This window comes from Sebastes umbrosus, chromosome 4 (assembly GCF_015220745.1).
Source record: "Sebastes umbrosus isolate fSebUmb1 chromosome 4, fSebUmb1.pri, whole genome shotgun sequence".
Classification (NCBI taxonomy): Eukaryota; Metazoa; Chordata; class Actinopteri; order Perciformes; family Sebastidae; genus Sebastes; species Sebastes umbrosus.
Genome location: NC_051272.1, coordinates 19,504,275 through 19,520,528, shown reverse-complemented (window position 1 = coordinate 19,520,528; position 16,254 = coordinate 19,504,275). Strand labels below are relative to the sequence as shown.

General features: G+C 40.2%; 1 protein-coding gene across 11 annotated transcripts in view; it reads right to left on the bottom strand.

Annotated features, from left to right (window-relative positions):
• The window catches only part of tjp1b (tight junction protein 1b), a 97,983-nt gene that overhangs the window by 70,050 nt on the left and 11,679 nt on the right, over positions 1-16,254 (bottom strand). For 9 of the 11 annotated variants that reach the window (XM_037766256.1, XM_037766255.1, XM_037766259.1 and 6 more), the window contains exon 3: positions 3,548-3,689. In XM_037766256.1, the coding sequence (XP_037622184.1) occupies positions 3,548-3,689 (142 nt within the window). Of the gene's footprint in view, positions 1-3,547; positions 3,690-14,275; positions 14,872-16,254 lie in introns of those variants that run through there. The other 2 variants (XM_037766263.1, XM_037766262.1) reach the window with 2 other exon arrangements.

The window sequence follows — 16,254 nt, the reverse complement described above, 5'->3', positions numbered from 1 at the left end:
AGACTGAAATATTTCAACAAATTTATTGGATGGATTGCCATGAAATTTTGTACAGACTTAAGCGTCTCCAGAGGATGAATCCAGCCGTAATGACTGTGGTGATTCCCTCCAGATCACCACCAGCAGGTTGACATGTTTGCCTTTTAGTGAAATGCTGCATCAACAACTAATAGATGTATTGCCATTAAATTTGATACCGACATTCATGTCGCCCAGACGTTAAATCCTACTGACTTTTGTGATTTCTTCTAGCACTACCGGCAGGTCCAAGTTTTCCCATATAGAAATATCTCAACATCTGCTGAATGGATTGGCACAGGAATTGGTACATAGTGTATATCTATGGTGGTGCCCAGAAGATGTGATCCTTTGACCTTTCCCAATATCCATAAAATATGTCACTTAGCCAGTTAACTCAATGATAGAAAAGGGGTTCCTTAAGAAAAAAGGTTGGTAACCGCTCCTCTTGTGCCACCATGAGGTTGACATTTCTGATTTTGAGTGTCTTGACAACTATTGCCATGAAATTATATTCAGACATTGATGTCACCCTCAGGATGAATTATAATAACTTTAATAATAACTCCCCTGACTTTTCATCTATAGCGCCATCATCAAGTCAAAAATGTGTCCAATAATTTGGTTTATGAGCAAATACCTGCAAAACTAATGATATTCCCATCAGCCTCAGCTGCACTTAGTGCTGAGTAGCTAATATAAGCATGCTAAACTAAGATGATGAACATGGTAAACATCTGCTTAACATCAACATTGCCAATGTGAGCATGTTTGCATGCATCCTCTGCAGAGCCACAAGCATGTCTGCAGACTCTTCATCTCGTTAATAAATCAACATGTCAGAGAGTAGCTTTAAGCTCTGTGACTGTGACACACCGCAACACTAAGCTGAGAGGTGCTATTTACACAGGAGTTAAAGATAAACCCTCGAGGTACACTAAATGGTATTTCAAAGAACGTTTTTAAAAACGTAAAATATTAGTTCAACATGGTTTTAAGCAGCTGCAAATCACCAAAAGCAGCCGTGGAAAAATATACAGTATGTCTTAGATGCATTCAAAACTCACATGTTCTCATATGTTCCCATTGCTGACAAGTACTTGTATCAATAAGTCAACCAGCTCAGTGGTTTTGTGTTATTAATTAATAAGATGCAGCGTTTGAGCAGAATTCACAGTCAGGTCATATCTGAGCTGTCAACACGATATGTAATTCCCCGGAGGCCGAGGCCCTCCAGCAGTCTACTGCTCGGTCTGGAAACAACAAAGTACACGTGTGTATCACAATTGTGTCTGCTTTGATTTATGCACATCAGATCTCTGAACTTAAAACACTGCTTTGTGAATTGATATGCCTTTTGTATCTATAATCACTCAGCAAAGGATATTTCATGATCATTTAGTGCGACTATAAAGACATGAAAGAGTTTCACCTCAGGCATTTGGAAACATTTTGAGCCATCTACTAATCGAGACACCTGTTTTCTGAATGTGGATACGGATGAAAGATGTGTCTGTGAACAAAATACCAACCTTGATGCTGAAACCAAATTTCTTCTTAGAAACCAGTACAATGAATATTGACTTTGAACAGTTATCAATTTAACACATTTGGCATAAAACTTCATCAGCCTCTTTATCTTTTTTTTAATCTAAGGGCAGATTATAAACGGCTGAGTAGTCAAAATGAGAAAAGATTAAATGTCAAACTGTGATTTTGGTGAAATTCAGGATTTCCTTCTTGAGTTAAATGTGGAAGCGAACATGTTTTTGTCCCAAATTAAAGGAATGGTTCGACATTTTTGTATGAGAATATTGACACCACTCATGTTTGTGTGATCATATGAAGCTACTGCCAGTGGCCAGTTATCTTACCTTAGCACAAGAGACTGAAAACAGGGGGAAACAGCTAGCTTTGCTCTGTCCAACGGTAACAAAATCTGCCCTCCAGCACCTCTAAGCCACCAATTAATACATTATATCTCATTTGTTTGAGCTGTGCAAAAAGTACAGACCCCCCATAAAACCCCAACATATCGTTTGCTGTAGCAGCTTCATATTTAGTGGAGTGCATTTAATATAAAATAATTCAGTTAATAAAGGAAACGTATTTACATGACATAGGAACAACTAGCAATGCAGATTAAAGTTCCTATAATCCAAATGTAGTAAGAGTGTGGTGCAATGAATCCATTCCAGGACGAACCCTTTACCTCCATCGCCATCATCATCATCCGTTTCACCAAATTTGCAACATTTATTTTTCTATTGATTACATTTTGACAAATTTCACTCATCAAAGCAAACTCCACACCTGCAGCCCATGCATGAGAATCCAAGAGGATTTACTAAATGATCTGTAATTTGCGAGATACGATCAGTTGTGAAATGTGCCACCACTTGCGACCTGTGTGTAAGCAGCACTGTGTGTTGTTTATCCCGCTGCTTTTATGTTTTTACCCAAGGCAAATGTATCCTAACTTGCTTTGTGCAACCGTTTTTTGGTGTATGTTTGCATTTATTTAAAACAATGGGTAACACTTAATTTTACAGGTCCGCAAATTTCATGGTAATTAGGTAATAGTTAGCAAGTCACGCATTTTATATTTCTTTGAAATTACCCCTATATTTACCTCAAAATTATTTAATAATTATATTCTGTTATTTCCCAAAGCAGGTAATAAATAGTTGGTAGTTTCTTTAATACATTGCCAGGAAAGTAATTCGTTAAAAGTAATAAGTTAATTGCTAGGCATGATTACAAACGCTTTATTCTCAGGTCCACTGTTTACTGGTAAGTAGATGATAATTAGCATATAACTTCTTGGAAATTTCTTGGAAATTACACCCAAATAATTGTAGAATTGTATTCTATTTCCCAATAAGCAGTTGATAATTAGCTGGTAATGCATTTTATATAATTCTACTAATTTAATTGATTATAATAAGGCCTGCATTCCTTTACATGAACATAATGTGGAGGGGCTCAGTTTTGATATTCACCAAGAGTGGGGCTTTAAGTTGTCCTTACCTGCATGTGATATGTAGTACAGAATCAGAAATACAAACAGAATCTGGGGGTTAACAACCCATAGCCTTACCAGACACAGTTTATTACCTGCTTTGGGAAATAGCGGAGTGTAATTCTTAAATAATGTTGGGGTAATTTTCAATAAATTTTGAGGTAAATATAGGGGTGATTTCAAAGAAATTTCAAATGTGTTACTTGTGAATTATCACCGACTTACCATGAAATTTGCGGACCTGTAAAATGAAGTGTTACCCAAACAATGCATTGTCTGTGGTTTCATTTAGAAAGTACAAATGTCCTGCAGGATTTATTATCCTGCACAATACCTGCATAAGTTCAAAAAGACAACTGACCCTTATTCCAGAGGGACATTTTTTCTGTCTACTATCAGGATGGTGACTTGTTTGTTCTGTACATTGTGGTCATACACTACAGTGTCTGTGGTTTGGTGATACAGCTCATTAATGCACTGCGTTGGCCTTTGAGTCAGTTTACTTACATTGGAGTCAAGGAGATCAATGCTGTCCAGGCTCTTGCTCCTGTGTATGCGACCCTTGATGCGGCGGAGTGATGGTTTGCCCTGAATGGTGCTCGCTGAGGAGGCTGCTGTGATGGAGCCAGCGGTCGGGCTCGGGTGTATCCTGAGGTCAGCACGGAAGGAGCGGGAGGATGGAGGAGGACAAAGAAAAAACAAGAGCACTACATCAGGGCAAGTAAAGTACACATCCAGCATGGTTGTATCACAGCAGGACAAAGTGCCACGGGCAAGACCGAGGAAGAGGAGGTGGAAGCACAGTGGTCACGTTTCTGCTTTTCAAAAGGCCACAGTCCCCCGCTGGATAAAATGGCATTTAAAGAAATCTATAATTGGATTTAATGTCACAGAGGCCCTGTAGGAGAGCTGGTTGGAGCTCAGGAAGCACTGCAGCTTCAAACACAGAGAGCCGGTGCAGCTCGGTGGGCCACAGCAGCCAGACCATAGCTGGGTCATGGTGAGATGTGGGGAGGAGGCACACTTGGCTGACCTATCACCAACACTCTCAGGAAATGTTTTACCCTTCACAAATGACATACTTAAGCAGCACCGTTGGAACCCTGCTGACCACATTAAAAACCCCACCGCCTCGCATTTCCTTTGTGTTTTTCATGTTCGTTGCATAATTGCTGTGTAATGTGCTGTGTTTGCCACAAAATTAATTGTCCCCGTAGGGATGAATGAGAATTTAGATTATCAATCCATCTACAGCACGGCAAGCTGTTCTCATACATCATTTGTACCTAACCAAGTTGTTTCCTGTGAAGACGGAAGTTTATTTTGAAAAGACTGGAGCGGAAATTGATCAATGCATTCTCATGCAATGGTTTGTGTGATATCTTATGAAAAAGTTATTCCTCCTTTTTCGTTCGTTTTCCTGAATGTCCAGCAACACGTGTCAATTTCCGCTCGTTACATGCATGCAGTCTTTTCAAAATAAACCTCCGTCTTCACAGGAAACTACTTCCTTAGGTTTAGGCAATAAAAAGTGTTAGTTGGTGGTTTGGTTTAAAATGACTTCGGAAGTGATGTTACTTAAGTACGGAAGTTACGTGACAAATAAATCAACGTTGACTTCTGGTTTCACGCGGGTCCCGATCGCTGGTCTCCTGGACGAAAGTCCAGGACCCACCCATCCACCCTGACCTCCTCCCTACGTGACGTTCACCGCTCTTTATATTTCCTGGTTCACGATTACGTGAATTACACACAAATTGATTTTGTGGGATATACACAAACTATAGTGCGTTACTTTTCGTAGGTATAGCTATGAACGGTGTATAACACCAGCCTGAATTGACACATGCGTCACATGTTGTTTGACATTCGGAGGAAAACGCACAAAAAATGAGGAATAACTCTTCGTCAGATATCATAGAAACCGTTGTATGAGTATACGTTGCAGGGTTACCTTTTGAGACCAACCATCTCTCTCTCTTACACATTAAGCCTATACATAATATTGGCACCACTTTATAATAACACGCCCTTTATAAAGGGTTTAAAGGTTGTAACTAACTGCTTTAGTAACCATTAATAAATCAATTACTAATGTTTGTAGATCAGCCACTCATAAGTGCAACTTTAGGGGTGCCAGATTGTGAAAAAATCTCTCTAGCTCATGTTTATCTTTTTATTTGGCAATAATGCAACTATAAATGTTGTTAATCTATTAATAAATATATATACATATATAATCAATTAATGCTTGTGGATTTCACACTTTCTAATTCGTTTGGAGTTATAACTGTTACCAAGTTGTTAATAAATTGATTTTGGTCCAAATATTTGCAGGTTTTTCCAGAAGGTAAGTGGTCCAGTAGCTGATTAACTAAAAACTATTAAAAAGACATAATATGTGTCCTGCTAGAGGAGGAGACACACCATCTGGTAGAACCCAAAGGTTATTCTTATAAAGGGCTTATAATGAATGAAGTGTTAATAAATGAGTTATTAACCAATGTTTTATAAAAGGTGCCCTAGTAGAAATTACTTGTTAGTAAAGATGAAACAATTAATCAACAGACCATCAACTATTTTGATAATCGAATAATCGATTCTATCAAAAATGCCCCAAATGTATTGGTTCTAGCTTTTCAATTGTTAAGGATTATCTGCTTTTCTGTTTCTTATGTCATTATAAACTGAATATCTTTGGGTTTTGGACTGTTGGATGGACAAAACCACCAAAATGAAGATGAAACCTTGGGCTTAAGGAAGTTGTGAGCATTTCTCACTATTTTCTGACATTTTGTGGGCCAAACGGCAGCTCCTTTTTACTCCTATTAGCACAGAAAAAGCTGTTTCTCATGAATGCAGCACTCAGCACAGTGCAGCTCAAATTGGCGCCATTGTTACTGCCTCCTTCTCTTCTCTTCAGTCCTTTCTCTCAGTGTCATGGAGGACAGTCACTCTTAATGAGGATTTACCTAACACAATATTCAATGAGGAGAAATCCTGTCTACACAGTGCGGCTCAGGCACAGTAGATATCCATTAGCGTGCTCAGCGGCGGGCCCAGAGGAGCTCCTGAGGTTCGGAGACTCAGTGAGGGGAAATTACAAGAGAAAGGAATGAACAAAGATGGGAGGAGAGAGAACATCACCTTCCACTTTCTCTCTGCATTAAGTCAATAGTTGCCTGAGGCGATGTAAGGTGCTTACTGGCTGCAAATGCAAGGTAAAGAGCATTCTGCAATTCGTGCAGTCAATTACAAGCCACCTCAGATTGTTCCCATAAACAATACAGCAAACATGACTAATGGGAAAAACAGCTTGGACTGTATCACAGGCCCGGTGCAGTCCTGCGCATTCAGAGACTCATTTCGTGGATGTTGATTCTGAAATGGATTTCAGCCAAAAACACTTCAGGCCACGAAGGCAGAATGTAACACGGTGCCAGCAACTGTGCCGACTCAGATATAATGTGCAGTGAACGGTTTCACATCGCTTTTGTGATGAATTCTTCTTCCCTATCAAATATGCAGGTATAATGTGTTTCTCTTGAGGTTTGAATGTTAACATCTCCTTTTCACTTTATCATAGTAATAGGTGCATTTTAAACTACACGTGGATGAACGCCATGACCCCAAAACCTGCCGCCAGAGTTATGGAAAGTCAAAAAAGCATTTACCTTTGTACTTTTTATGACACAATTTCATGAACATAATCTTAAAGGGATAGTTTGACATTTTGGGATACTATTATTAGCTTTCTTGCCGAAGGTTAGATGAGAAAATGTATACCACTTGGATGTCTGTACGCTAAATATGAAGCTATAGCCAGGAGACAGTTTCTCACCTGTTTGCAGTCAGCTCTTTGCATTGTACACAAACTAACTAGCTGACACTTTCCAGAGATGCATGGCCAAAAGAAAAGCCCACATTTCTGGTTGGAAGGAGAAACACACTTACTTTTAAACATTATGAAAGATTTGGATATCAACAGGTTTTTGGATATGCGCAAATATCGCAACAGCAACCTTTTTAATAAGGTGGTTGAAGGAATGAAAGAGGGAGGCTGTGTTAGTAGTATGCACAGCTGCTTGTTAACGGGAATATGAGAGGAATATTAATTTTCATGAGCCATTTAAACCGTTTAGTAGGAATATTCTCTTTTTTGGAATATGGGCAAAACAACTGAATATTTTGTGCATGTCAACATAGTGACTGTTGTCACTGTTCCCAGCCAAGAAATAATCCCAGCAGTCACGCCCCGTAAAACTACAATTTATCAGTTTTAATCATTGATTAATGTACGGATTTAACAAACAAGATATAATGTGTTAATTGTTGAGCTTTAGAGGTGTTGGTAAGCAGATTTTGTTAACATTTGGACACACCCAGGATAGTTGCTCCCCCTGTTTCCAGTATTTAACGGACTGACATGAGGCAAGTAAGAAAATAAGAGCATTTTCCCAAATGTCAACCAATCCTTTAAAGGTACAACGTGTGAAGGATTTGGCGACATTTAGTGTTATGGATGCAGATGCAACCAACTGAGTACCCCTCCGCTCACTCCTCCCTTTCCAAGACAGCAGTAAAGTGAACCGCCGAGTGCAAAACCTTGGTAACGCCATTCGCCTTGCTCAGAGGCCGTCCTTACCATAATAACACTACTTTAGGAACAACGGAAGTCAGACGGCAGCTGGCGGCACCACGGTTTTGCACTCGGCGGCTCACATTACCGCAGTTTCACAAGCGTGTCGAAGAACTACCGTGACCTTCAGGTAACATAAAAACGCGAAAGGCTCTCTCTAGAACCAAGCACTATAGTGCTTGGTTTGTCCCTTCTGGGCTACTGTAGAAACCGTGCACTCCATGAAGAGGACCTGCTCTGTAGATACGAAGGGCTCATTCCAAGCTAACGAAAACACAAAGATTATTAGTTTCAGGTGATTATACATTAATGAAAACATAGTTATGAATATTATATTCTATTTCTGCTTATAGATCCCCGAAACCCTACACACTGTTCCTTTAAGACAATTGTAAAGCTAATTGGAATTATTGTGCTTCTTTCTGACTGAGCTTGTTATTATACACAATAAAAGGGCAGTGTGTGATTTTATTTTCTGCTCTGTTGATTTCAGACAGCAGTGTAAAGACTGAGAATACATTATCTTGATCAGTAATGTGCTAAATGTGCCTCAGGCCTTTATTCGCTGTTTTGTTCCAGCAAACAGGTCAAGTGCTTGATGTGTGGCGAGTTCACAATGCAGTGAGTGTCTGCTTGACCCTGATATGATGGCTGTATTCAGTCTTGGACCCTTTGCAGCGAACAAAGAAAATCCACTTCAAAAGTAAATGGAATAGATCAATGCAAAGACCCCTGACGGCCCGCACCGCACCACAGAGTGGGATAATGTAGTTCACAGATAAAGTAAGGTCAAGCAGATGCCTGATGCTATTACAATGAAAGGACGAGGAACACACACACATTAATCAGTTGCAGGACTTTATGCCGTCCCTCTGTTCCCTGTCTACCCGGAGGAGCCATCAGGTACGATTAGTTCGAGCAATAACGGCTACTGCTTAATCAGCAGGTCAATAGGCAATGTTACGCTTCATTCCTCCCATCTTGCCCACTGCTAGTATAACATTTAACAGGGAGAGCAATCCTGACCTGTGTCTGGTACACACACAGACACAATAAAACACATAAAGACACACACACTGTAAGAAACACACAATCTAATCCGACATTAATCGAGTTATCTCTACTCTGTAACCACACTATCTGTCTGCTTTTGTTTTCTTTTTTGGCGAAACGGTGCAGGTTAAAAATAAGAGGAAACATTACATAAACACAATAGACTTGTTGTAATATCCCTGCAGGCTTGCAACAGAGTGTAAAGTTCATTAAGCCAGGTTAATGCTAATCTTTGGCTGTGTGCAGAGGGGAATGGGTTTTTAAGACTGCAGGCAAGAGGAACATCTGTTTGCAAAAGATTACTCCTAATTTAGACAACCACCGCTGCTGCTGCTATTCAGCCTTTATCAAAGGCAAGCGGAGCTGTGCCTCCTCTAATTTTGGGAGAAAGCGATGATGCACATGGCGCACACGGTCTGTGCTCGGTGGATGGTGTAAGTGTCGGGGCAGAGCGGTGTGTAATCTCACCGCCACACGCTGGGAGATCAGCAGAACAGGAAGCAGCTCTGACCATTTGACCAGAAATGGGACAGAGTTAACGCCGCAATTATGTAAAGAGCAACCTTAAAAACGGGATGCTTAAATTCTGTGTTCAGATGCACTGAAGCGTTTTCTTCCCTTTAAATATTTCAGTGATGTCACATCCTGTCGTACGGCTGTATGCTAAATGTATTTGTGAATGACGGAAATATGATCCAACTGCAAATACATACAGCATAGTGCCTTTTTGAATCCTTGATAGGGAGTGTATAGAGCTGACAAATACAACATCATAATTCTGTTATTGAGGTAATTTATCATATATTTATATATTATTATTACTAATTTATTGAACCTTTTATTGTTTAATTAATTGTTTATTCTACAAAGTGAAAAATTATGATAAATGGTGATCACAAGTTACCAGAGCTCAAAGAGATTTCTTCAAATGTATCACAATTTACAATGACGTAAAGAGGAAACCAGCTAATCCTCTCATTTTGGAAGCTCTAACCAGAAAAGGTTTGGTATTTCTACTTGATACTTGAAGAATTAATCACTCATCATAACTGCCATAGATTAATTTTCAAATCATAGCTTCAGCTCCAGCGGTGTGTATCTGTAGTATTTCTTTTTTACATTTGGACACAACAGGGTTAATGAGTATAGAGCAGTATTGATCTAAAAGGTCACTTTAATCAAGTTTTCAATATCATTTGTGGAAAAAGGTTAAACCATTAGAGCGTCTTTCTCCAAAATCCAAACAGAGAGACATTAATTTCTCATAACCGGCGTTATGTAAGAAAACAAATGACATCTAAAACTACAGTATACAACCCAAGGCTTTCAGTTACACCACACATTTATCATTATAAAAAATCTTTTTTGTGCTTCATGTCTAAAGAAACCTGCTGTGTGCTTATTGGTTTTGAGAAATGCAGGATTCGCTGAGTGTTTACGATTCATGAGGTGTCAAAACCTGGTGCTGTACTTCACCTTAAAACGTTGTCGACAATGTCACTATGCTGCATTTCAGATATGTGGACAGACACTACATGTTTTGTCTGTATCCACACAGAAAACACAATTAAATGGGGACACTGCACACTACATTGCACTGCCTTACAGCACATTCATTAGGCATTTTGTCACATTTTCTTGTATAATATGGTAGAGGAGGGTGAGAAAGGAGAGGAATAATTATGACTCAAATTTACGCACATTTCCGTAAATGGTGTATGGCAGCTTGAGCCACAGGGAAGGCAGTGTAATAGTACTACTACCACTAGTACTGTTATGATGGTTTCAACTGAAACTATTGTTTTTACTACCAATACTACTACTTTTACTGATGATATTAATAACTACGAGGATAAACATTTACCATGAATATTAATCCCAGATTCTGTATTTTTACATGTTGTGTACTTGGTAATATCAGGTTAACAGTATGTAAAACAAACTGCAGCTGTTGGCGTCTCAATGTAGCCGACAAGCTGTTATGTTATGTTTCAATATTAGTTCTTAGGCAATATTATTAAGAGCTTTTCCTGTTCTACCAACATTTATGGATGTTTATGCTCTAATTAATACGTTTAAAGGACCATACCAGTGTTTTTGACAGTTATGGTAAATGGTAAATGGACTTGCGTTTATTTAGTGCCTTTAGTCTTCCGACCACTCAAAGCACTTTACACTAAATGCCAGAATTCACCCATTCACACATTCATACACTGATGACAGCCATGCATGGTGCCAACCTGCCCATCAGGATCTAATCTAAATACTCTTTCACACACCGATGACAGATGAGCCTTCGGGAGCAATTTATGTTAAGTTTCTTGCTCAAGGACACTTCAACATGTGACCGGAGGAGCCAGGGATCGAGCCTTCGACTTTCCGATTGGTGGGTGACCCGCTCTACCTCTGAGCCACAGTTGCCCCCAGTTTTATCTCTGTGTCTATACTTTACTGGTGACAATTTTTCAAATAGCCTACATGATTTATACATTACAGCTAAATCATTATCATTACGGTTTCTGTATGATATTACAGAATTAGCACAAATACGAATTAGCAGACCCCTTGAAATTTGCTACAGGCAGGTAATCTATCACAGTTAATGTCAATATGTATATTATATATTATATTATAATAGTGACAAAAATATTGCGATGAACTTAAAATGCAGATTTATTTGAAAAGTCTGCACTGTATTGTCTCATAACAACACTGTGATTTGCAGACGTGATATTCAGTGGGATAAATTACACCACTTATACAAACTTCAAGTAAATTCCGATGTGGGAATTAATGGAAAATAACACCTGCTTGAAACATTATGACATTTAAATATCCAATCAGCAGCCACATGATTTGCAAAATGGTTGGTTGTACCGACACGCACATGAAGTACATGGAGTGAAACATGCAAAATCCCTGGTATGGTCCTTTAAATGACAAATAATGATAAAAAGTTTAGAAACAAAAACACCAATTATGAATCAGTCAGTGTTTTTAATGGATTATTGGAGGTGCATGAAGCATTTTCACTTCATCTCTCAAAAAAGCTGGGGCTGCTGCTTTTCACTCTAGCTGCAAAAAAATATTCAATTTAACAAGGTCAGAGCTCGCTGCAAGAGTTACATAAGGTTAGCCTTTTGTATCAGCGCACTGCTGAAGAATGAGACACGCAGAGCTCCTTCCAAAATCTATTTGAATATGGAGATGTTAAGTATCAAAACAACAATGACAGAAGAAACATGAAAGGAGTCCTGTGTCTCAGTGAAATCCCTTATCTTCTCCTATGGGGGCAATTAGGCTAATAAGGGGATGACTAAGCTATATGATTAGCCAAAGAGACCAAGAGATAAAAAAAAAAGAAAAAAAGAAGAAGCTGCATGTGATATAAGCGTCTGACCTCTGGTGAGGTCACAGCAGCACTTTGACTTGGGTGACATCACTTCTTAAGGTTTATAGATGGTGGTCGTGTTCTTGTAAATGTTTCAAGTAAAACACCTTATTACTAGGGCTGTCAAAGTTAACGCAAACTCGTTTTAACGCCACTCATTTTTTATAACGCATTAGCTCAATCGATCTTTCGGAGATTGCAGCTGCGGGTCGGTTTTAAAGAAGATAATGACATCATATGAAACTAGAAAACCTGGAATCCATCGGTACCAACCATGTCGTACTAGCTTGTCGCAAAGGAGGCTAAATAACGCTCCGAACTTGCGCTAAATTTTGGCGAGGAATAACGGTCATGGCCATTTTCAAAGGGGTCCCTTGACCTCTGACCTCAAGATATGTGAATGTAAATTGGTTCTATGGGTACCCACGAGTCTCCTCTTTACAGACATGCCCTCTTTATGATAATCACATGCAGTTTTAGGTAAGTCATAGTCAAGTCAGCACACTGACACACTGACAGCTGTTGTTGCCTGTTGGGATTGAGTTTGCCATGTTATGATTTGAGCATATTTTTATGCTAAATGCAGTACCTGTGAGGGTTTCTGGACAATATTCATCATTGTTTTGTGTTGTTAATTGATTTCCAGTAATAAATACACACACTTGCATAAAGCAGCATATTTGCCCTCTCCCATGTCGATAAGAGTATTAAAATACTTGACAATTCTCCCTTTAAGGTGCATTTCGAAGAGATAACAAATGTGTGATAAATCACGATTAACTATGGACAATCATGCGATTAATTGCGATTTAATATTTTAATCGATTGACAGCCCTATAGTTATTACACCATTAATAACTTCACACTGTACACGCTATTTGCATAATGTAAACTTGGAGGTAATTTTACATTGTGGCTGTGTGGGCGTCTGCAAATCTCCTTTGGTCGTGATAATCTTCAAGACAATATGACGCTCAGAGATTGTCAGTGTTTTGTCCTTGCTTGAAATGGTTTATTTTGTAATTTTAAAGAGGTGATGATAATAGTTAAGCCTCTCACACACATGGAGCCACACCGATGTAGCTGCATTATGTGGTGAAATGATCCACACCGTGCATTTGATACATTTTGAGTTTGTGTGAGGCACTACTGCTATCAGAGTGCCATTAAGCCTATTGACTCCTAATTAACCGCCTTTGCTTTCAAACAAGATGGTAATCCGGCTGTAATTAGGGATACTTTGTCGCACACACGCGTTGCAGCCTCGGCAGCAATCTGCTTACAGTGAGGAAAAAACAGGAATGAAAGCAGGACCGTCGTAAAGTAAACAAATGAACGAGGCCTGCAGGAGAGACAATGAGATGTGGTCACTGCGATATATACTGTAGCACACAAAGTAATGAGGACACCGAGGAAGAGGTGGATATAGACAAGACACAAACACACACATGCTGAGAGCAGAGAATGGTTTTAATAGACATGGCAATGGAGAAGGTGCACAGAGAGGCCTGGCTGCAGCAGCAGCACAGGAAATAAAAACAGGAGAGGATTTTTCATGCTTTACATTTTATTATTAATCAGTTACAACACAGCAGTGGAGGAGGAAGAGAGGAGGAAGAGAGGGTGATGATGGTTTACCACATGGTTAGCTTGATGATGACATTTTCCAGTGACAGCAGCAGCAGCAGTGCAGTGGAGGCCAGGATAGTACATTAAAAAGCACATGAAGTTATAGAGGCAAAGAAATAGTGGTGAGGCTATGACATCATCCCTATACGCATTCAACTTTACAAAGTGATGGAGATGGAGATGATGGAGATGGAGATGGAGATTGAGAGGAAGGACAATAGGACTATAGGTGTCACACACACGCGCACAGGCACGCGCACACAAACTCCCCCAGCATGCACGACCACAGTGTAGGTTTAGAGATGCTTGCAAACATGGTGCAGACTGGCTGCAGTGAGGATTTCATTTTGGGAGAGTGAGATCTGTGACCCTGCTCATCATTTGACGGTGGATGTGGGAGGCGACAGCTCGGCTCATCCATCGCACCCTTTTTTTTTTAATTTTTTTTATCTCATCTCTCCCAACCTGCATCATCATCATCATCATCATCATCATCATCCGCAACCAAGATTCATATACTCACCACATACGCTTCCTGGGAGGAAGACAATGTTCTTTGTTGGAGGCGGTCACCCCCAGAGCCAGCTGCATAACAGTAATGTATTTCTGGTAATTCACCATGGTACTGTCCACCGCTACTACAAAATCCAACCCAAAGAAAAGCACAGGTGATCATATATTTCTTTTTTATTCCCTGGCATCCGCCTCCGCTGCTGCTGCGTCTTCTTCCATGCTCAGCATCATCATCACAACGCCATTTCCAGCGCTGAAGGACTGACAGTGGAAACACTCCTCGAGGAGCTGAGCTGAAGGTGCCGTACCGCTGCTGCGACCCATGATGTCTCTCTGCCTGCAATGACACTCTGACACCGGGCTGGTTTTAGCGCCGCCGATCCATCCGATTTGTGGGTTTCTTTTTCTTTTTTTTCTTCAAATATACTGGTCAGGATGTGGACATTATAATCTCCTTTTTTTCCTTTTCTTCCTCCCTGCTGCCTCCTCCCTCCTCCTATCCGGGGCTGGAAACACTCTCTTTAAAAAACGCTGCAGCGTCCAGGCGTCCTGTGTGTGTGTGTGTGTGTGTGAAGTAGAGAGGGAGAGAGAGTGTGTACAGTGTAGTCAGGGGAGGAGGAGGGAGAGGAGGAGGAGGAGGAAGAGGAGGAAGAGGAGGAGGGAGCAGATTCATTTGGAGGGGCTCAGTTGTAGCATCTGTTTAGGAAGTCTACAGTTTGTCTGTAATTACTTGTTAACAGGGATATTCTTTGTGTTACACAATAATACCTCCTGGAACAAGAAGCCTATAATGAATATTAACAATGAACCCCTTTACACCTTTTTTTTTTTTTTTTTTGTGGAGGTGGGTGAGATATTTTTAGTGGGCACTTCCTGTTCTGTGTCTCACAGAAGACATTTTTGACATGTGACAGTAGCAGGTGCAAATAAGAAAATGAATGGTGGTTGAATTCCATTTAGCTGCTTCAGTTTTAAAGGTGCTCTTTACGTTATTCAGAGCATTAAAGCTGCAGTAGGCAACACGTTTTTAACATCATTGGGCAAAAATTCCATAATAACCTTTCAGCATGTTGTAATTCAAGTGTTCTGAGAGAAAACTAGACTTCTGAACCTCCTCATGGCTCAATCATGGGGAGGAGGAGGAAGAGGAGGAGGAGGAGGGAGCAGATTCAGTTTGGAGGGGCTCAGTTGTAGCATCTGTTTAGGAAGTCTACAGTTTGTCTGTAATTACTTGTTAACAGGGAGTATCTTTGTTTTACACAATAATACACCCTGGAACAAGCAGCCTATAATGACTATGAACAGGGGCTGAACTAGAAACAATGAGCCCCCTGCACACCTTTTTTTTGTGGAGATATTTTAGTGGGCACTTCCTGTTCTGTGTCTCACAGTCAGAAGACATTTTTGACATGTCACAGTAGCAGGTGCAAATATTAAAAATTAATGGTGGCTGAATTCCATTTTGCTGCTTCAGTTTGTGGCACTAATTTTGCTCTTTACGATATTCAGAGCATTAAAGCTGCAGTAGGCAGAATGTTTTTGGCATCATTGGGCAAAAATTCCATAATAACCTCTCAGAAGGGATGTCACGAGAACCGATACTTCGGTACCAACTCGGAACCAAAATTCTAAAAATGTGACCGTACTCGTTTTCTTTGGTACCGAACGACGCCTGTAATGGTCATTTGGTACCGGAGCGGAGGTACTTAAGATGCGATTCTTCCGGATCTAATGGGGGCAGTATACGCTTACAAGTGTTCTCATCTGCCGTGAAATGAAGGAAGAAGAAGAACGCCGTAACAGCACAGAAAAAAACAACAACACGAGACGGTAAAGATGGCAGCTGCTGCAGCGCTACCTCCGCCTCAACTCGTTGAGAAAACAAATAGCAAGAGTCGGGTATGGAAGTACTTTGCGTTCGAGGCGGATTTGCAAGGAGTAATAATAGATCCGCAAAAACCAGTGTGCGGTGCAGTAACGGTGCCGTCG